Raw genomic sequence first — 23,745 nt, forward strand, 5'->3', positions numbered from 1 at the left:
CAGTATTTTAGTGAAGTTTTTAGGTAGTTACTGATGTTCTGAAATAGTGATATACTACAGAGGAACTTTGTTTAGCCATTAGAAAAATAACAATACTACCCTGAATAACTTAGGGGATAATGCTGCCTGTTGCCAAACCCATACAACAGAATGCAGACTCTGACACAGTATGTTTATGTACTTCTGTGACTTTAATAAGAATATCAGCAAGCAAAGCACAGAAATAACATTTGCATGATTTATGCATATAAGGTTTAAATTGCTATTGTGACATGAAGTATGTGATGTTGCAGCTACTGTAACAGTTATGACATGACTGTATAAACAAAGACAGTGAACTAAGTCGATTCCAAGTATTGATGTTTAGATGTATGTAATATAGTCAATGCTATATCCTGATCTGATTAGTGACAAAATCTATGGGTCCAAGTTGCCAGTTGCTGTTTTCATTACAGCTATAGCCATTGCAGGTAGTGTGAATTGGAACTGGACTATGAATTTCTTTGTCTTTTCTGAATTTGTCTCTTTCCTAATAAATGGAGCATATTGAGAGAAATTCTGTTCATTCTGAAGATTTTAAAGGTCAAAAGAATCTAAAGTGTGGTAAAACAAAGAAAGAATATTTGCTGGTGTTAAACAGTTATTTCTAGTCTCTTTAGAAATACTACATATTTTATTTGTAAATCACCAGTATGTATCTGTAGTGAAAAGCTGCACTGTGGTCTGTGATACAAATTGATTTGTTAAATGCACACTGTATTTTTGTGTTAATCATGCCTTTGTCTTTCAGTTCCCTCTTCATAAGCGGTGTAAGAAATCTGTATAAGAAAATACTTGAATATAGTGAAAAGGAGCACACAGAAAATATGCTGGTCATGTTACACTCAGATGTGTACCTTTCCCATCTGCTCTGCAGCGGTCCCAGTTCGTACATAGTGTTTATAGTGAAGAAAACTTGAATGTTTATCAAACTAGCTTCTAGTTTGAGAAGCCAGTAACTGAGTGGGCTTGAAAAGGGACAAAAGAAGCTCAGGTAACAATAATATGAGAAAAAATATCTTAGCATGTTTCAAGCATTGGAGAAGCAGTAGCCTAAACAACAGTGCTCCATCATGAATCTGAAAATGTCTGCTGAAGTGTCAGGAGTTAAAAACCAGACTGAACAAGGAATATGCTGTTGAGCCCTGGTTGGAGATGTATGTATGCAGAAGAGATAAACCAAGTATAACTGATCTCTCTGAACACCTGATTTACAGTAGAACCTATCTTTTTCTGAGTTACTGGAAGACACCATTGCTAAGCTGTGTGCTTCAGCTAATGTACTTTAAATCCAATAAACCCTTCCCCCCCTCCCTAACAATCTTGTGAGAGAGAGCTTGAGTAATGAGCAGTAAATGAGAGTTGACCTCTGGTGACTTAATGCAGAGGGAGATGAAAAAGATAATCTATACCGACTCTGCAGAAGGAGCAGGAACATTCAGCAGCTTTCAAGAGACACATCCACAGAAGCAGCTGCAAAGTCAGGACTGTTCTTGCAGAGCAGCTTGCCACTGTTCTCTCTACTAATGAACTTGGTAGTCTGTCTCCAGGGTAATATTGGACAGTTCAGCCTGACAGCTAGAGAAGTGCAGTAGAAAATAATACACCAGCCTGAGTAACATTAAAAAAAAAAAAAAAGGCAAGATGTTTAAGAAGTTGATCTCTAATTACTGAAGTCCACAATGAATCTCTGCAACTAACATACTTCAGATAGCTTCTTAGTTTGCTCTTCCTGTCAGAAGGACATTTAAATTCACATTGCAATATGTCTTGAAGACCATGTGTTATAGATGAGCTATGAAAGGGGGATCATTGGGTTAGGACAATTTAAAGGGAGGACAGCAGGTGGTATAGGCAAGGCTCTAGTTCTAGCAGAGCAGAGGTAGCAGTGCAGCCAAGAAATCTAGTATGGAGGTTGGCCAGTCCTTGAAAATAGTTATGTTAAAGTGTAAAGCCTGTCATTAATACAGACAGAATATTTTAGATACTGTTTTGTAGTCTTACTAACTGACTTAGAGATTCTTGTTCAACGGCAGAGGTAACTGACACGAATATGAATATGTTCGCATCTGAGGACGTGAATGCATCCTCATATGATGTGACTGCAAATGGTCACATGCTGAATAAAGGGAAATGACCCTATAATGACAAAGAGCTTTAGGCTATTCCACATCTATTTCTAGTGCAGGAACAGGTATGAAATGTTATGAAACACTGCTTTTAGTTTAGGAGAAACAAGTTTGGAGATCCAGGAAAGTGATGAGAGAAAGAAAATTCTGAGGATATATGAGAAGCTGTCCAAGGGGTCAGTTTTCTGATCTGTTGAAAGGGAAGATAGAACTGGCCATTTCCAGAATGTGGATTCTTATGTTTGGGGTTTGGGTGTTTTTTTCAGGATTATGCTCCTAAAATAATACTGTAATAGACATAAGAGATGCAGATGTCTGCTTTTGGATGCATTTCAGGTCCCTGCCTAATACTGACCTCAAGGTAAAACTGTCACTTCCATATTCTTACATGAATACTTAATAAAACCCTGGTCTTGCCAGCACTACTTCCCCCTCTGGGTTAATACAAGCCAGTCATTCAGAAGAGTCGCTTGATGGGATTGAGCATAACCTGGCTTGACTCCCATACTTGGATTTTCAGAAAGCGTTTTTAGTTAATTCTGTGGTGGATTTGTTGGCAGTGTCATATTTGCAGAAAAGGAAGTTGTTCCAAAAAAGAGAAAAAGCCATGCACTAAGATGCATTTATATTCATACTGTAAGCATATGCAGAAACTTTCAATAGTACAACGTGCTTTATGAGTGGTGTCTAAGTGTCTGAAGGAGTAATGAAATGATCTGTTATTCTAGTTCTAAAAAGACTAAAGTTCTGTTCGTGCGCCTGACATAGTGTAGGCGTAAATAAAGTACGTTTTCAGCATTGTTCTCTCAAATTAAGGAGGTGGCATAGATAAATTAATCTCTGTGCTCTGTCAGGAAGCTCATGCTTACTCTTTTCATGCCTGCTGTGTGTAAGGACTGTGACACAGGCTGACAAAAGCTGAAATCTTTTTGGCTATAAAAATGGTATCATTCCACTATTTTTTATGAGAAAGTAGAGAAAATACCTTACAGAATTAATCAGTCAGACTAAGCATTTTAAAAATGTAGTTCAAGTTTTGAGTCTCATATATGCCAATCATTCTACTGAGACTCTGGTGGGACTTCCACTGGCCAGCTCCAGTTCTACACCAGCATTAATCAGGTAGGAAGCCAAGCCAAGATATCAAAACATACAGCAAACAACAAATCATACCAGTTTCAGGCCAGTATCGTAACTGAAGCCATTGCTCATTTGTCTGGACTGAGATGTTTGCAGGCAAGAACCAGACCTCTTCTGCTTCTGTGTGTAGGGAATGGTAGCACAGTCACTCTCTCTGGGAGCAATTATGGATGCCTGATTATTGCAAGAGGTGGAGTTTAGGGATTGCAACCCAGTGAAGAAAAGAGTCTATTTTATGTGGTGGATCAATGCAGTCTTTTGAATGAGCTGTCCCAGTAGACACCTTTCAGAGCTGTGGCAGAAGTAAACATTTATGGCTCTGACATCTCTATGGAAACTGTAAGAACACTAAACAGAACATTATGAATGTAGAATGGTATAGGCCACTTTATATAGTCGAGACTGACAGGTCTTAGCAGAATGGAGAATAATAAAGAGTTGGTAGAGCAAAATAGTGTTTGTGCAGTATCTTTAATTTGGAAGGGTAGAACTCCAGGGGAGGATTGAATATGTGTAAATAGTTAGAAAGTCTTGTTAGAGGTTTGGAAACATTTGATATGAACAAGTCTCTGTACGCTGACAAGGCAAGTAACAGCTTAGTCAACAAATGGGTAATTATTGTGGTTATTGAGATAAACTGATGCAAACATTTGGCTCATAAGATGGTGGATGAATTATTCATCATCAACTGGAAAAACATTAGAGGGAAATTCACAGTATTGACTGAATCTTCCTAAATTTTCTTTCATTGTACAGCACATTGGTGCCCAATTCTTGTCAGGTGATACCTAACAAAATGTAAATCTGACTGATAAATAAGGTTTCCAGGGTAATACAGAAGTACACTTCACTTCTGTATGGAGATACTCTGTAGTCAATAAAGTGAAAGAAATATTTTATCCTGATAACAAAGACTTGATTTTAAATAGTTCATAAAGGATGTGTGGGGCAAGCTTAGCTTCATTTTTTGCTTTTATAAAGTTTCTGTTATAGGTCAAAAAATTATACCCTTTTAGGATATGATTTTTTAACTGTCCCAGAATGCTAGTCAATAATAATATTTAAATTATCTCTCTATTTTCTCCAAGTTTGGTGGTAACTATTGTGATGATACTTCTGCCTGGAAATAATTCAGAGGTATTTTCCAGCAGTTGGTTGGATGGAATGTAGTTTAAGATATTTTGGGATCCCCCTGGTGAAATTTAGTGTGTATGTTAAATAGGTAGTAATAAAAATTATCAAGAATCACCTCTTAACGCAAACCTCCTCATACCACTGGTATGCATTGCTGTATGCACGATCTATCAGCAACTTTGAAACCTTACAAGTTATCTTGGAAACATAGCACTCTAGGGGGGAATGGAAATTTGAGGTATCTCAGCTACAACTTCTGTAAGGTACTGAGTCAGTCCAGGTAAAGACTGCCAGTGATCCTGTAGATGAAAAGAGAAATTTTTAATCATTTTTTCTTGTGAGGAACTGTTGTGGTTTAAGCCCAGCCAGACAGCTCTTTCACTTGCTCCCTCCCCCCCCCCCCCCCCCCCCCCCTTCTTGCCCTCCCCCTACTCCTGAAGGGACAGAGAGAAAAATCAAAAAGAATGCAACTCCCACAGGTTGAGATAAGAACAGTTTAGTAACTAAGGTATAACACAAATCACTGCTGCTGCCACCAATAATAATAATGATAAAGGAAATAACAAGGGAAGAGAATACAACACCTCATCACCAGGCGATCGATAACTCACCCCCCAGCCTGACCAAGCATCAACCGATACCTCCTCCAACCCCACAGTCCTAGCCCTTCCGGGTAACTCCCAGTTACATGCTGGATATGCTGTGGTATTGAATACCTCTTTGGTCAGTTTGGGTCAGGTGTCCTGCCTCTGCTTCCTCCTGGCTTTCCCTCCTCCCTGGCAGAGCATGAGACTCATAAAGTCCTTGGCCAAACCAAAACATCGGAGTTATCAACTGTTCCCAGGCCAAAAGTCAAAACACAGCACTGCACCAGCTACCAAGAAGGAGAAAAATGACTGCTACTGCTGAACCCAGGACAGGAACAAACAAATATTGGGTTTGTGTTTGCTTAATATTTCATGTGAAAGATAAACCACAGGAACATGGATATCTCTTTCACAAGGGAAACCTTCCAGGAGTTCTAGCTGTGTTTTATTAAAAATGAGCTTCTCTGTGAAGCTGCAGAGACTTACAGTGCTATTTAGTTAAAAAGCATCAAGAGAAGAATCTTTTCTGATTCTTAGATAACTGATGCCAGCAGTGTGAAAAAAAAATCTATTACAACAGACAGTGTTAATTGTATTCTATTAAAATTATTTTTTTTTAGATTTGATTAATGTATAGTTTTTAATTAAAAAGTTTATAAAGATGCCATATACAATCCAACTTGTTTTATCTGCAGTATTGGCAGACTGCTTGTCAAAGATGCTGCAAATTTTAATAACTCCACAATTAAAACAGTGCAGTACAAAACAGTAAGTTGAAACTTAATAAAGTAATAACAGTTAGAAGGATCATACCAGACACCTCTTTCTTTATGTTCAAGATTCTGAGGTGAGAGTGTCACAAACATTAGATAACTGGAAATCTTTAATGGCAGTTGCTTTAAATATTTTAAATGTCTTCAGATTTGCCAGTGTAATGGTTGCTAATTTTACATCAAATCAATCTGTTTCAGTCCAGTGGGTCAGAGCAGCTTGAATTCCTGTTATGCACCCCCTAACTTTCCTATCTCTGTTTTTCTACTCATCTTCATTACTACCTTTATACTATCCCTTGCCCTTGAAATAATTTCCATTGCGCCTTTTTTCTGTTCCTTCATTCCTGTCTTTACAAGCCTTCTTGTCTGTATTCTGTCATTTATATGAGATCAGTCACAACAAATGATTGGTACCACAGCCAACATTGGCACAGAGAGAGATTTTTAAGACAGCATCACGCTTCTCAGCTGCGATGCCTTTTAAAATAAATCTGGTAACAGACAGTGGAAGGGTTTGTTGTCAGGGAGCTAGATCTAGCTGATATCTTTTTTGATTTTTTTTGGTACAGCAAGTTCACTTGAGCACATAATAGTTTTTTAAAGCATGCTTGTAACTTGTTCTTCTTGGAGCTACAGTGGTAATTACTCATTAGATTCATAGAATCATAGAATAGTTTGGGTTATAAGGGACTTTCAAAGGTCATCTAGTTCAACCCTCCTGCAATGAGCAGAGACATCTGCAACTAGATCCAGTTGCCCAGAACCACATCCAACCTGACCTTGAATGTCTCCAAGGGTGGCGCATCCACACCTCTCTGGGCAACCTGTGCCAGTGTTTTACCACTCTCTTTGTAAAGAACTTTTACCTCACGTCCAGCCTGAATCTCCCCTCTTTTAGTTTAAAAACATTGCATATTTTCCTATTGCAGCAGGCCCTGATAAAAAAGTCTCTTCCCATCTTTCTTGTAGGCCCCTTTTAAGAACTGAAAGGCTCCTCTAAGGTATCCCCAGAGTCTTCTCTTCTCCAGGCTGAACAACCCCAGCTCTCTCAGCTTCTCAGGGGTTAAAGGAAGGGACAACATTTAAAAACCAGGAGTTGCAGTTGGCTCAGGATTTGTTCATTATTTCCAGGATGTTTAGCAGACATTTGAGGCACAGGAAGCTATTTCACTGCTGTGCTGAACAGAAAATTTTTAAGCATTTGTATGCACTTGTGGAATGGTTTCCCCAGGTGATTATACTAGGCCCATGTTCTTCATAGCTTGCAGGCTTAGGGCTAACACCACTCAGCAAGCAGTGGATAGCAGAGGCCATCGTACTCTGTGCTCAGACAACCTGATAGCATTACCCTTCTTACCAGCTTTTTACTGTGGTGAACACTATTGCAGGATCGTACACTTCACTGAATCCAGGCCAAAGAAAGCTTCTAACAAAGAACTTGGATATAAGGGTGCTGATGCGGAACTCTTCACTAGGGACTGTAGTGATAGGACAAGGGATAACGGATTCAAACTTAAACAGGGGAAGTTTAGATTGGCTATAAGGAGGAAATTCTTTCCTGTTAGGGTGGTGAGGCACTGGAACGGGTTGCCCAGGGAGGTTGTGAATGCTCCATCCCTGGTGGTGTTCAAGGCCAGGTTGGACAGAACCTTGGGTGACATGGTTTAGTGTGAAGTGTCCCTGCCCCTGGCAGGGGGGTTGGAACTAGATGATATTCAGGTCCTTTCCAACCCTAACTGTTGTATGATTCTATGATTCTATTGTAGCTTTTTCCAATCAAATTTAAGTATTTAGACAATAGATGCTAACATTTGTTTTAAGCAAACCACCTGCCTCCAAACTGGTCTGTCATTTCTTTGGTCACAGGATGTGTTGAAGGAGCAACTCTGAGGCTCTGTTGGCTATTTCACATTTGAGGTTTTTTCTGAATTTATTGAGCAAAGAAGTTTGCATGTATCATTGCTGCAGGTCAGCCTTGATGTGAATGTTAAATAAAAAGCCCCTGGTAATGTTTCCTGCCTTCTGATTTCCAGTTAACACAGTCCCACTTTTTGTGTTATGGGACATATCCTGTTCTTGTCAAAAGGGTTTTTAGTGGGTATCACCAGGATTCTGTGAGTGCTGCTGGCTCCCTAGGGGCTGATGCCCATCCCACCATCCCCAGTGCAGGAGCAGGGCAGCCAGGGAGAGGAGAGGGCACCTTGGGCAGCCTCAGGCACCATGGCAAGACAAGGTTGTGGTGAAGAGGCTGAACACAGGCCAGGCACAAACCTGCCTGTGACACAGCAGGGGCTTTAAGTGCTTTAAGTCAAAGCGTCCATCCCTTGATTTGTACATACATGTTCATAAGTATATTTTATATGAGCTGGTGTGCATATAGCATGATCCTAAGTTTGCATTCATATGATATATTTCATTTATTTTTCATAGGGAATTGTTTTTACATACCGTATAGATATTTTTTAATTGCATTTTCATGTCAGTTGTCATATGGATGATAAAGTGTTGCCAACAGAAGAAATTTTATTGTTCCTGTATGTATTTCCACTTTTCTTTTTAAAAAGGGTGTTAATATTTTCACAATTCTTGAGTAAGAAGAGAGTATTTTATACACTAAAATAATAAAACTTAGTGTTGGGAGATCTTTGGCTGGCCTACTGCACAGCCACAGTGTACATGTACTGTATCTCTTAGGAGGTACCCAGTTCACCCCCTGCAGCAGAGCCATAGCAGCGCCTCACAGGAATTGTAGCTGTCAGGCCTGATTTCATTTGTTTCATCATTTAGAGGTACCAGGATGTTGCTCAGCCACAGGGAGGTCTGTGCATCATGGAAAAGTGAACTAAAGAGCTAAATCCAAGTGAGAGTTTGAGAAGAATCCCAGGGAATCACTCTTTCCTTAGGAGAACATGGGGTATATTCGAAAGTGACAGATTTAGATTTAAGATTGGTTGATATTTCAGGCTGATATGACAGATTTTGTTTCAATTTTCTTCATTTTCTTGATCTCATTTTAAATAAGGCCACCATATTTTTTTATTGAAAAATGTTCACTTTTATGTTTTCAATTAGTCCTAGTGAAATTAATGCTTTCTTTTAAATAGCTGAATTTTCCACATACCAGTATGACTGTAACAAGTTATAGTTTCAGAAAAAAATAGTAAATACTGTGAATAAAATATTGTGAAAAAGCAGAAATACTGCAAGAATAATAACCCTGCCATAAAGGCTATTTTTAGTGCTATTTTAACAAAAAGCCCCTCAGCATAGAGGCCTCTCTACTTATCTGGAGAGCAACAGTGCATATCAGTTAGAATTCACATTCACAGGCATTTTTGAAGGAAGAAAACCAGTGTAGGGGACAGCAAGCAAACTTACCGCTCTAGAAGTATGATGTGGTAGCCTTAAGAGTTTCTTAGTTTAACATTTAACTGAGATACCACTGCAGTGGAATAGATACCATGTACATGGAGTTCAGAATGAAACCTGTCTCTTGTTGCAGTTCCTATATGGAGACATTAGCTAGATGGAGTTCTTCAGCTCATAATTTTCTGAAAAAGAAGTCTTACCTGAATTTTATACTGGAAAAATCCTGTAAACTAGTATTCATCCTGTCCTGTAATATTGTCAGGGCTTACGGGCTTTTTTTAGGTTTTGATCTGTTTTCTTGCTATTTCCCTTTACGAACAACATTATTCTTCAGAGTGCTCTGACATCTATCACAACAACTCCTGTTGTCAATGTCATACCAGTTATAATTTCAAATGGCTGAAATCCTTGTCTCCTAATAGAATAGTTATCACATGAATGAGCAGATGCTGACATGGGGAGCATCTGACACTTTATAAATGAATGCCATCCAAGCAAAACATCAGCAGGATTGGATATGTTTAGGTAGTTAAACATCTGCAGAGGTGACTTGTTTGCAAATCATTAAGAATAAAAGCTTGTTAGTTGTCAGAGGTGCTTTGCATACACATAATGACCCTGGGTCTAGACCTCCTTGGGACTGTTTGTTAGCACCAGTGATGTATTTGCAAACACTTTTGGCAAGGAGAGCTCCCTGAAGTTTGGCATAACACAACAAATCTGGGCACAAATCCAGCGTCAAAACACATGCTGTGGAAGTCTCATCCTAGACACCTCTAGATACCCAGAGGTAGTTTGAATAGGTTCACATCTCCGTGCGTATACCACCATGTTTTTGTTAAAAGAGGAGGAAAGTGGAAGTGTCCCCTCTGTGTTATAGGACATTGCAGTAAGCTTTCCTGACAAATAGAAATCTTTTCTTGTGAAGCAAATGTTATGTTATGGAACTAAACATTTGGAAAGTTTGTATATAGGTTATGTTTCCTGATTAAATTACTCTGTCTCTCTCCCCAGACCAACACAATTATTTCTAAGCTGTTATAGACATCTGGAGACCTCTCACACCTCTTCCTGAGTGAGTTGCAACAGACCCCACGTAAGATGTTCTTATTCAGGGTAGGGAAAATAATAGCTGTGGGCAGAAACCAGATCTGAGGCTTGCAGACCAGTGCTCTGGCACTGAGGTAAAACAGAAGGCATTGCAGATTTCTGTTTCTAATAACTACTAAGTAAAAGTTGAAGACAAACCAACCTTGAACTGGAATAATTAACCCGGGAAATTCTCAGTGAGAAGATGGTACACTGACTAATCTGTGAGCAAGCCTTATAAATGAAAGGCTTTAAAACTGCCTGAGGTTGGCTATAAAGAGTGAGGCATTGTTTTTTTTTTCAAAGGAAACCAATTTGCTGAGGCTGCTTCATGAGGTTGAAGGGGTGCTCCTTTTAGGTTGCACATCACAAATTAGAGTTGCTGTTGGAGAAATAGAAGGTGTATTGATAGTAAACAGGTGGCTCCTGTTCCAAGGAGATTTGTTTGGTACAATTTTATGACTGAGCTGATGCTGTGACACATTAAGTGGAGCTTGTCACTCTCCCATCTGGTCTACACAACTGCTGGAGGCGGATCCATTTAGGAAGTTGCACATTTCTTGCAGCTGTTCCTGAATGTTTCATAAATAACTAACAGAAACCACTGATTCATTTGGCTTTATTAAACCTATCTTAGGGGAATCATGTTATTGTTCATGGAGAAAATTGTACACGTTGCATGGCATTTAAGGGACTTGTTATCAAATTACAGCACTTAAAGCCCTACTTAGTGCTAATGGGAAAATTGTAAAGTACAGATCAGGACTTTTTTTCGGCCTGATTATAATTTATCTAAATGACTGCACTTGATAAAGAGTCCTTCATGCCAAGTGAAATGGTTTATGCCTGTGGAACCCAGTGGTGTCTTGTTTTCATTCCCCTGTGGATGCAGTTTATCCTTGGGTCTTATCTGGAAGAAGCAGTTGTTGCAGAATGCTGTGTTCACTTCATACATCATTTAAACTGTTTGTGTTATTGATGAATTGCTTCTGTAATTCACTGATGAAAGTGAACATTATAAACAAGGCATTCCCATATTAGCTTTTCAGTGCTTTGCCCAATGGGCAATTTAATGCGACATCAAATGCGATAATAGCTGAATGACAAAAAGAACCCTTCCCATGCTTGCTGCCTTCTAATAGCTTGATTTCATTTTTAATAGGCTGTTAATCTTCAGTTAGTGTTTTGCTCTGCATCAGACGTTTCACTGCAGTAAGCTGGGTTGTTTGTCTACGTTAGGTTTGTGTTGTATTCTGTTAACACTCCCTTTGGAAGCCATTTGATGCATATAAGATGCCTGAGATTGACTTTGCAGTAGAAAATTTTGACTCCCCTTGACAAAACTTTTCGATCTGTCATGATGTGACAAGCTAATAAAACTGTTCATGTGCTAAAATATAATGATACGTAATAAGTTGACAATAAATGACTACCAGCTATTGAATTTGAAGTGAGCATCATGCTGCACAGAAAGAGAGAGATACTGTTGGATGCAAAGGAGCTCTTACAATGTACTGCTGTCTAGCTTAGTGAAAAAACTAGAGTGAGCTGTCTGAGCTGAAGGAGACGCACTTGTTTCAGGTACAGTTACTGTCCAAGAAGCCTGTTATGTCCATGGTGTGTAAAGAAAGGATGCACAGACTGCTGAGAGGTTTGTGAAATTTATTCATATCTTTTATCCTAGATAAGCTAGGGAGCAATGTCACTGATAGGCTGGTAGTATGTTAAGAAAGAAAAAATAATTTTTCCTACTGATCCAGATCCTGATTTATTTTGTATACTTGGTACCTTTACAAAAAATTGATCTCCTCTGAAGACTATTGCTGGCCAGAGATATCTAAGAGTTTGAACATATTTCCATTCTGCGATGTCTCAGTATTTTCTTGATTGAGAAACAACTGTTGTACCACATAAGGGACAGCAAAGTTCTTCAGACCCTCCCATGCTGCTCAGTGAGAGTCATCAGAGCACTTGGGAATCTTGTCTGGTGAAAACTAGCTGAGTGCTAGTGGGTAACATTCTTCTTACTTGCTGCTCTTTGTACTTCCACAGATTATTTCAAAGTGTAGAAAGGTTCCTACAGAGTACAGAGACCTTCTGACTTTCCAGGTCTAGTCCCATGCAACTGTGTAACTGACAATCCTAAACTGATCCATTCCCCTATGAAAAGTATGTAGTTGGGGGAAAAAAAATAGCTACTTTCAGAGAACTTCTTTAGAGCCTCTCCTATCCCCACCTTCTGTGATGGTTCATATCCAGCCCACAGTTACTAATTAATAGCTTATACCTGTTTGTGTCCTCAGGTGAAATAATTCTTCCACCTGCCTGGCTCTTACCTAGTTAGAATTAAAGAGAAAATCCATATGCCTCCTCAGGCTTTTTGTGAAGAGGATCTTCAGCTTGGTGGTCAGCTGAACTGGGAAGCTTTCAGGGTCTCGGATTTGTTTTCAGGCTCAGATCTGGGATCAGTGTCGTATGAGTTCATTATACTGCTTTGGAGCCAAGCTGAGAGCATGAGCTAAGGATATAGATGCTTCTCCAGTATATATCTGGATGGCTAATGTCTTCCTTAACCATACAGTTTCTAGTAGTATTTCTTTCTCAAATACTGTTACAGCGTCTGCTGCTGGATGACTGTAGGAAACTTCTAGCTCTGCTGTGATAGAGCACACACTACCACTATTCTTGCTACTATTCCTCTCAAAGTTATTATAGCCCACATCAATTCAGCTTGACGCATGCTAGTTCTACCATTTCTTTTCAGTGGAAACACACCATTCAGTGTTCCCTGTACCTTTCCTTCCTAAACAATATACCCCATTCCAGCCCTATTGTGTTTTTGTTCTCTCTGCATAGTTAGCTTTCTGTAGTGCATCAGTAACATTTCCATTTTGTTATTTCCCTTGTGTCATGTAGAAAAACTCAATTTATTTCACAACTATGACATATTTCTGAGCCAGATTAGTTGCAATACTTGCTTCAGCTCTCTTGCCTAGTGTTACCATATTTTTTATCCCTCGTTTACCTTTATCATTTCTTTATTCAGTGCTGAATCTCTCTTTACCCCAGGTTCTTCCATTATATCTAAAACAGCACTTGAGATTATCTGAGTTACTTATACCATTTCTTTTCTTAATATAAGAAACTCTTACCTCATTATATTCCTATCTTTTAGCATGTCTCCACATGCAAGAAAGTATTTATACAGAAGATGAGATTTTCTTGTCTTTCTGTTGTGTGGTGGGACTATTGATAAGAGAAACCTACTTTTCTGGATATAAAGATTATTCTTACACATTCACTTCGCAAAGAGGCTACATAAAAATAGCTACTAATTTTCCTGATGAAATCTTAAGGGACCTTAAAACCTTGTCTTTTGTCACAGTTAATCCAATGAAAATACTAAATCTTACAGAGAAATGAGAGCACAATGTAAGCCACAATTTCTGTACAAACAAAAAGTTTGGACAGGTTATTGTCAGTGTCAGATATACCAGTTGTTTCTTCCTACTTCTCAGTTCACAAACTGGTGTAATTTGATAGGTTCCAAAGTTTTGTGATGAATGGACGAAGTCAAATGATGAAAATACAGGTATTTAGTCTTTGCTTGGCATTGATTTCATCCCAGAAGCCACATGTCAGACTTCAAGATTTGGCTTTACTTGGGGGCATTTAGACTTCACTTTAAATCAGGTATGACATTTTAATGGGTCAGAAAGAGTAATAGTTTTCCTTGTCAAAGCATCTCTCAAACAAATCTGAAAATGATAGCAGGCTTTGAAATAGAAAAATTTAGAGCTGATTTATGGATGCTTGGGAAAACCACTTATCACGGGCCAAATGAAATCTGCATTACAGTGAAATATATATTCTCTAGAACATATTAATCACAGATAATCTGTGCCTTATAATTTCAGGTGATTTCCTCACAAAAGTGAAAATCAGGACTCAATAAGTAATTGCTTTCTGTCTCAGGGCTTGGCTAAGTAGTTCTTACCTGTGGTCTGACCAAACGTGTCAAGAATGACTATAAGTTTTGCATGTACTTTCTCTGACATGGCCTGTGCAAGGGACTAGAGTTCAGCAAACAGGTTTCCATGAAGTCTTCTAAAAAAGGAATTGAACCTGTGCATGCTCCCTTACAATCCTTCATTAGACAGTTTTACAAAAGTATTGTTTTCTCTAGTTGTATTTTATATGTGGTTATCTGTTTTGATTCCATTTGGTCTTCATTATGCTGCTTAATTGTCCTAATGAATATTCTCTCTCTCTTTTCTCTATTTTAATGGGAAATTATTTTAATAAGTGCGAACTCAGATTTTAATCCAATTACTGACTTGGTATGCGAGATAGATAAAAAATAATGCCATCACATCTATAAATATATGTTTATTTGGATTTCCATTTGATTGATCTGCAGTACTGTTTCACTTATGCTTTGCTTAGCTGATTTTGGTTTTGTCCTTAATTTCCCTATTTTACAATATGCCAGCATACACAGTATGCTGAAAAATTTAATATGTGCAAGCACAATTGGAAAACAGAAACATGTCCTTTTATGTTCTTTCCAATAAAATGCATCCTACCTAAATATTATCTAACATACTATGTAGATATGCAGAGAGCTTATTTTTCTTTCAATGGAAACCAATGCAATTTTATATTGTCACTTTCTCCCCAAACATAACATACAACAGCATTCATCTGTGTTAAGTGAGGTACACAACCTGTCTATGCAATGCGAGCCTTACAACTGCAGCAGATTTCAAGAACTATGATTCTTTCCATGAGGATATTTTTGCTTTGCATGGGTTTCCAAAGCATGAAAGGGATTGGATCCAGGCACCCCAATAACTGACTTAAAACCATTAAATATAAACAAACCAGATAAATCTACTTTGCTTTTCTTAAGAGAGTAGAAAACTCTCATACTGATGTTTTAAAATATATTTATGCAAGCATGCTTTTAATTAATGAAGACAATTATTGCCTTATCACTTCATCCACATGGTGAGCTTCCAGAAACAATTCCTCAAGACTGGATCTTTAAAAAAAAACAACAAACTCATTTCCATTTTAAAAGGATATAAACTTTTCCAGAGTTTGTCACCACAGTGCATCTTCACTAAGTACAAAAATAAGGAGGAAAATAAACAGGGCAAAAAGGACGTTGTCCATCCTTTTAATGAGTCAGCTATACATATGACAGTTCATTTTGTGTCAGAAAGACTTCCTTTCCCAGAAAGGTGATACAGTGTAGTTCATGTTCACCAAACCTTTCCTGTGCAAATTTGATTCAATTTTGGTGTGGAAAAATATCACAACTAGTACGAAGCTTCTAAAAATCAGACTATTTACCTTTGACATAACAGAATTTGTACAGCCACACATTTGGATGCACATTTTTCTCTGTCATTCTCTTTCATTTTTCATTATCTCTCCAATGAAAGTATTGCTAAAAATAAGTGACCTGGAAAATAATGCACAAGTCCCATAACCTACATAATTTGGATAAAGGAGTGAAGTTGGTTGATTGTTCCATTTGCTCCCATATTTTGTTTGTCGGCTTGGACTATTCCCATCTTTGTCAATGCCTCTCTGGTGCTGTGGCATGTCTACTTTTTACTTGATAGGTAAATATGACTGACAGTAAAAGTATAATCATGTAATGTTTGAGCCCAGCTAGATGAATGGCCTGAAGATCAAAACTGGTATAATTTCAGCAGAGTAGTCATGTCTCACTCTGCAGAGGCTCATGCCCAAGGTGTAAATACCTCTAGGCTGAAATGTATAGGATCACCTGGGCTTTCAAGTGCTGTGCAGAAGAAAGACACCCTGCATGCCTGCATAAGGTGATGCTCTCACAGACTTGTTTAGCATGTCACCACGTTCCATATATCTCAAACCTATTGAACTGTTGTAAATTTGTCACCAAAATGACGTACTTAGTACTGTAGCATTGCTGAAAGCCTTGCCCAGGCTGTGCAGGCAAAATTGCAGAGTATGTATTCCTTCAGCTGAGGGAAATGGACTGTAACGCACTATGAATACATACAGTTTGTGTCAGACTGCAAATGCTGTGCTATTGATCAAGCCCATCCTGAATTAGTGATCTACCTCTGAATATACCCTTCATTTCAGACTGACTCCTGCTATTTTGCTGTCTTGGTGACGAAAGGCACTGAGACTATATTTATATCTCTGGTCCAATTCCAGGAGCCTGGGATCTGTTCATCTAGCCAGGCAGTAAATGTGACTTAGGATTTTCAATGTCCCGGTACATTATACTGGTTTCAGTACAATAGTTTCTGGTTTGTGCAGTTGAGAGGGAGAGTGCCATCAGCATCAAGTTTAAGACCTTTATGAATGTACACTCCTAGAGATAATTTTTCAGTCGCTAAATGTGGTCAGGCTTTCTAAAGTAAAGTATATTATCCAGTGGGAAAAAAACCCAAAACAACAAAACCAAAACAAAACCAAAACCAACAAAACCTGGTGTTTAAAAGTTCTGTGTTTGTGGATCATTCTTACTTGACTAACGGTTATGTAAAATCAAATGTTAGTTATCCAAGTTTCTAGCTCTTTCACTCTTAGTACTACAAGAAGAAAATATTTTGTACTCAAGAGTTCAGAAAAGAAATGTAAGTAGTGGTTTCAGACCAGCTTTCTCCTGGCCCTGGTGCTAGCTGTCACTGCGTTCCAAGGTAGAAAGCACAATTTCATTTTTTTTGTGATGAAGCCTGTAAAATCAGGAAAAAAAAAAAAAATCAAATCAGGTTGCTTGCTATGTAATCCTTAAGAGAAAGCTCTCTTACGTTTTAAGACAGTTTCAGTTAAAGCAGAGTTTCTTATCAGTGGCTCAGCTATGGGCAAAATGCCCAACCTTGCATGAAAGATATTTCAGAAAGAGAATCAAAGTAGTTCAGCTGTTTTCCCTCAAGCTATGTGGATGAATACTGTGAGCTAGATTCTGATCTCTGTTGCACTGGTGTAGCTCTGGGTAGTTTTTCAGGAGAGCTATCTTGACTTCACTTCAATAAGATGCTGATGTTGTGGGATAAATCCCTGGCTGCTCCATTTCAGGAGATCCCTCGGTCGGGCGGGCCATACCTGTGTGTCCTGATGACTTTCTCTTTGTCCTAATATTTATTCCTAGACATCTTTCTAAAAACCTTGCATCCTATCCAATTACACTTCTTTTTGTATGAAACAACGTGTTTGATTAATGTGCTTCAGGCTAACAGCACTGGATTTTACTTATTAATCAGCATGGTCTACATCTCATGAAAGCCTTGCACTTGCCCACTTGCCCAGGCTACAAGAGTAGCTGTTGTTATGCTGTGACGCTTTTAGTGATGGAAGAAATGTTTTCTACTACTTTACTATTTACCATTCCTTCTTTTAAGACGTAATTGTACCCCTGGCTCCTGAATTCAAGAAATAATGAACATTAGGTTGTCTTCATAATATCCTGTCTTTTAATGCAAAGAGTTGTCGAGGTGTGATCTTTGGTTCCTAAATCTTGGCACGTTTAATTTTCACAATAGATTTATAGCTAGAGAGGTGGTGATGTTATGACCTGCAGGTAGCTGTCAATGTGAAATCTTGACTTTTTTCTAGACTCCATCAGTTTAGATTATTAAAACCTGCATTTCAATTTGCAAGCCAACTTTGAAGGTTCCTGTATGAGAGGGTCTGAGGCAAACTGTTGTAATTGTGCTTGAATATATCACTAGAATACTAATGGTCATTGAAATCGTGGAGCAATTAAAATTCATAGAGGGTATTGTCAGTTTGTATGGATTAGTGAAGGAGCCATAGGGTACGTAGATCACTGGCCTGTGGCTTCTGCTAATCTTTTAAGAAACTTTTATAGCTGTTGTATTTCAAAGAAATGTTTTATGGCACCTTTTTTTTTTAAGATCTCATATGTATGATTTAAGCAGTGCTAGCCATGATGTTCTTGGTTTCCTTTTAGTCACAACCAAGACTGTTCCTTCCCAGTTGCTATATCCCAGATGGCTTTTACCTTCTTGACTGTGTGTCTTAATGTCTTCTGCCATGTTCTACAGATTCCATTAATCACATCAAGCAATAAGATTACATTCATGCTAATGAATTGATTCCTAATAACCTGCTGTCTGGCTACAGATGATTCAAACCATGATGTGAAGTTTTTACAGTTCTGACTACTGGCTGTTCCTTCTGGCACCTGCCTCTTGCATGAGCTACTGTGTTAGCCACCACCTGGGGAATACTGGCTCTTTCAACACTTTGACCCACATTTGGCACTGAGTTACAGCTATTCACTCTTCATTGCTGACTGAATGAGGATATGTTCTGCATCTCACCTCTTGCAGGGACCAGACTTGCTCAGCCTTTCCACAAAGCATGACCTGATGCTGTTTTTATCAGACATACTTAAGTATAGAAAGTAGCAAACCTCATGCTTCATATTCATGATCTGGCAACTCTTGTTAGAGTCCAACTGTTCAAAGCTATTAGTCGGCAATATACTTTGGATTGATTATCCTATGTCTGTCATTCATTTCCAGTTAATTACTTTATCCATATGTTAACCATGTTCTCAAAATTCTTGTCATTAGCGGTACCATGTGTTTACTTGCTGCTATACAAGTTTAAGCTGTGTTTGGACATTTCTGTATCTATGTATCTTCATTGTACAATACCACAGCTGTCATCTGTAGATATTTGTTAGTCCTTTTATGGACTAGAGACAGCTTATTAGTCTTGTACCTAGATGCTGACCAGTCACACTAGTGAGTTACCCATCCCTGCAGCTGTACAGCTGCACAGCTCCAGTTGTTTGGTTTTTATTTTTTTCATTTCCTTTCCTATTCTTTTTTTTAATGTTTTTTAAGGGCTTGGATGGCCTCAAACCAGCCCTAATAAATTGTTTGCTCCGCTCTTGCAGAAGTTGTCCTGACAGCTTCTGATGCCCTGTGAGAGGGTAAGACACAAGAAAAAGACGACTAGGTTTTACAGAGCAAGGTCTGTCCAGGTGCAGATGTGTTTTGGCAATTGGCCTACTTAGCCCTACATATTGTAAGATTATAAGACAGTAAGAAACAGAGTGCTTATAAAGTCAAACAGAAATTCCCAAGAAGGAAAGAGATTCTCCAGATCTTCCCAGAAGTTCTTTGGAAATATATATGTACGCAGTAGACTACAGTGCAGTGGGAAGAGAAATGCAAGAGCAACTGTGCATGAAGAGCCTCTGATATGCTGAAAGAGTATATTCAGTGCTCACTGGCAAAGCCCTTAATTCAACACTGTAACTCAGAATGAAAAGGGTCACCAGGTGCCATTCTGTCATAAGTGTGTGACAGTTCAGTGCAGCTTTGAGCTGCCCGTAAGTTGTAAGAGTGAATTCTGACCTAATTATCTCATTTCTTTCTCCTATAAAGTACTCGTTAGATTAGACCTTTGAAGGATAAATTTTGTCCTTAGGAATTTGTTGTTGAGAAATGTCTCATTACATTTTTAATTTAAGATCCTGTTCAGTAATGAGATAATAGTTATACCTCATCATCAGCTTTAGCTATACTTCATTTCATGCTATGAATTCCTAGAACAGTAGAAATAGCACTAGAGGTTTGGGACTCTTGCATGTTCTTCTGATGTTTAAGGAGTTGTGAAATATTTTCAGGTTATTTTCATGGAACTTTAGATTGGCTGATGTGAATTTGGCATGGAAAATTTCATCTGTTTGAAGGTTTCATGAACTATGAGTGAAAACTTGCTGATAGGGGCCTGTTTATTTACTGAATAGGAGGTTCTGATGTACAGACACTAAAATACTCATCTGAAAGTATTTCTTGATCTGCTCCTAAGAAATATTAAAGAAATCCATGCAATAAAGCAGTCTGCTTTGTTCTGAGTGTTCTTTTCTAATTCTGGAGCCTAATCACTCAGTGCAGTGATTGACTCAACCTAAACAAAGTTATTGAATCCCCATGTATGGTTTATGCAAATACGGTGTTTCTTAAAATATGCTAACAGTATATTAATTTTGAGAACATCAGTTTTATGCCAGGAACTAAACTGAAGGGAAATTCACGATAAAATATGTGACAGAAGGCTTTTCACAGCTGAATATGACATGATTATGTGGTTCTGTGGTTGCATAATCATGTGTCTAGTATATGAGAAACATATATATCTCCCATATATATAAAAGTCTTAACTGGGGAATTCATTGCAGCTTAAATTACAATTTTGCACTGCATTTCAGAAGACCACAGGTTTAAGTACATTATTCTGCCATGGGCTTCATTTAAGCTAGTGCAATACCTTTTTCAATTTTCATTATACTCTTTGCCATGAAAAGAAGATTTCTCAAGAGAACACATTCATGTCATGTCAGTTTGTGTCCCTGCTACAAATTGTGATAGGAACAAATGACCATACTTCAACTACCCAATATGTTATGTGCAGTGTGCCAACTTGGTATGTCATTTTAGCTTCTATCATAGCTTTTTATTGGATAGATATTTTATTGTCATCTGCTGATTGATTACAACTTGAATGAGGATTAATGGAGTGGTTAGCAAATCAGAAGGAAGCACACTGAAAAGGTTGTCCCATGGAACACAACATTTTAATTCAGGGAAGAGGAATATACTGTCTTTTAAAATATGGAGAAGGAACAGGAAATGGCATGGTCAATCCATTTCTCAAAATCAAGCTTGTTTAAAAATGGTGCTAAATGAAAGTTCATAGAAAGGATGAATAGATTATGACAGACTCTCTCCAGAACTCTTAGATACTCATCTAATTAGCTGTGAATGACTGGGATGAGCAAATTGCTATGCTAGTAATATTCAGAATTAACATGGTGTAAACAAGGGGATAGCCAGAGTGAGAAAGAGTGGCTGAGCACAATGAAGAGATGGCTATGAAGATGATAACTGAATGGCCAAATGTATAGGCAGAAGTGAATATTAGGCCCTGTAGCTGAGGTTGGAAGCAGAAGGAGGGTGATTAATCCACCAGGGGGATTACAGGGCCAGGGGACAAAAATGGGATTTCAGATCTGTTTTTCTAGAATATATGTACAATTTGTGTTAGTATTTCATGTCTGTCCAGATAGGTATTTAAGCTTAGGCTGGCACCTGCCCATTTAGCAAATGCCTGAAGTGTTAATAGTTGAAAACTGGTTCAGCATTAACTGAAATGATAAAACACTTTGTCCTGCAGGCTATTTTATGATGTGGTAGTTATAATACTATTCTGGTAGATTCATGAGTCTAGATATGAAGAGACCCTTCAACAGAAGAGTCCTGTCATGTCATGCGGAAAATTTAGACTTAAACTCACATGGACTTATAGTTCAAACTTATATTGAACTGCTTAAGGGACCTTAAACTCTGATGAGGAATTTCGAGAGCAGTGGTCTAATAACTTGGGCAATTAGAGAAGATCTTTAAGTCATATGTGGTAGCTTTACAGTTTTAGACAAGTAAAAGGAACAAGAAGCTTCTTCACTAGTCCAGCTGCTGGTAAGGAGGTGAATTAAGTGTTCTCAATCTTATTGACTCACACTAGTCACTCATCTTTACCTCAGGCATTGTTTTTTTGCATAACTATCTCATTAATTAATACCTCTAAGTAAGATTGAAGAAGCAAGTTATTCTGAAAAGAATAATTCTTATTCTTATATAGCATAAATCAAATGAAATACTAGCATACACCTAATTTACAATCTTCACTGACATAAATATGTTAGTAAAGGCAGTTTGGTTTTGCTTTTCTTCATTCCTAATAATTATGCTGATAAAACTTTTACATATAGAACAAATCAAAATTAGCAGAGGTAATTCTCATGTAATTAGTTTGCTGAAGTGCAATTTAACCTTGGTTTTGGCTTCATGATATGTATGTGTAGGGGAAAATTAATGAATATAATGTGTATATATATATATATATACTTCTTGCTTTTTTTCTTTTAATGGGAAATTTGTAAGGAATGTATATTGTATGGTATTTTTCAGGAGCCCACTTGAAGAACTGAAGTAGGAACAAACAGCTAACTTGGAGTTTCATAGAATCATAGAATAGTTAGGGTTGGAAAGGACCTGAAGATCATCAGGTTCCAACCCCCCTGCCATGGGCAGGGACACCTCGCTCTAAACCATATCACCCAAGGCTCTGTCCGTCCTGCCCTTGAACACCACCAGGAATGGAGCATTCACAGCTTCCTTGGGCAACCTGTTCCAGTGCCTCACCACCCTTACAGTAAAGAGCTTCTTCCTTATATCCAATCTAAACTTCCCCTGTTTAAGTTTTAACCCATTACCCCTTTTCCTATCACCACAGTCCCTAAAGAAGAATCCCTCTCCAGCATCCTTATAACCCCCCTTCAGATACTGGAAGGCTGCTATGAGGTCTCCATGCAGCCTTCTCTTCTGCAGCCCCAACTTTCTCAGCCTATCTTTATATGGGAGGTGCTTCAGTCTACCGATCATCCTTGTGGACCGCCTCTGGACTTGTTTCAACAGTTCCATGTCCTTTTTCTGTTGAGGACACCAGAACTGCACACAATACTCCAAGTGAGGTCTCACGAGAGCAGAGTAGAGGGGCAGGATCACCTCCTTCGACCTGCTGGTCACACTCCTTTTGATGCAGCCCAGGATGTGGTTGGCTTTCTGGGCTGCAAGTGCACACTGCCAGCTCATGTTCATTTTCTCATTGACGACACCCCCAGGTCCTTCTCCGCAGGGCTGCTCTGAATCTCTTCTCAGCCCAGCCTGTAGCTGTGCCTGGGATTGCTCTGACCCAGGTGTAGGACTTTGCACTTGGCAGGGCTAAACTTCATGATGTTGGCATATGCCCACCTCATAAGTGTGTCAAGGTCCCTCTGGATAGCATTCCAGGGTATCAACCGAGCCACACAGCTTGGTGTCATCGGCAAACTTGCTGAGGGTGCACTCAATCCCACTGTGCACATTACTGAGAAAGATGTTGAACAAGACCAGTCCCAACACCGATCCCTGAGGGACACCACTCGTTACTGGTCTCCAGCTGGACATTGAGCCATTGACCACAACTCTTTGCGTGTGGCCATACAGCCAGTTCTTTATCCACCGAGTGGCCCACCTATCAAATTGATGTCTCTCCAATTTAGAGACAAGGATGTCATGTGGAACAGTGTTGAACACGTTGCACAACCAGGTAGATGACATCAACTGCTCTACTCCTGTCCATCAGTTCCTTGGCTCATCATAGAAGGCCACCAAATTGGTCAGGCAGGATTTCCCCTTAGTGAAGCCATGCTGGCTGTCACCAAGCACCTTGTTGTTTTTCATGTGCCTTAGCATGCCTGCTAGGAGAAACTGCTCGAAGATTTTGCCAGGCAGAGAGGTGAGACTGACTGGTCTGTAATTGCCCGGGTCATCCATTCTCCTCCTTCAAAATGGGGGTTATATTTCCCTTTTTGCAGTTGTTGATAACTTCACCTGACTG

At 38.8% G+C, this 23,745-nt stretch overlaps 1 protein-coding gene across 2 annotated transcripts in view; it reads right to left on the reverse strand.

Moving 5' to 3' along the window:
• ASAH1 (N-acylsphingosine amidohydrolase 1) overlaps nt 1-23,745 on the reverse strand; it is a 1,168,835-nt gene that overhangs the window by 246,650 nt on the left and 898,440 nt on the right. Inside the window, exon 1 of one of the 2 annotated variants that reach the window (XM_061371389.1) lies at nt 23,677-23,683. The exons of the other annotated variant lie outside the window; for it this stretch is intronic. Coding sequence (XP_061227373.1) covers nt 23,677-23,681 — 5 coding nt within the window. The 5' untranslated portion in view covers nt 23,682-23,683. Of the gene's footprint in view, nt 1-23,676; nt 23,684-23,745 lie in introns of those variants that run through there. 2 annotated transcript variants of the gene reach the window in all.

The sequence above is a fragment of the Neopsephotus bourkii genome, unplaced genomic scaffold (genome assembly GCF_033783945.1).
Source record: "Neopsephotus bourkii isolate Nb327-2 ecotype Australia unplaced genomic scaffold, CSIRO-AGI_Nbou_v1 NB_168, whole genome shotgun sequence".
Taxonomy (NCBI): domain Eukaryota; kingdom Metazoa; phylum Chordata; class Aves; order Psittaciformes; family Psittacidae; genus Neopsephotus; species Neopsephotus bourkii.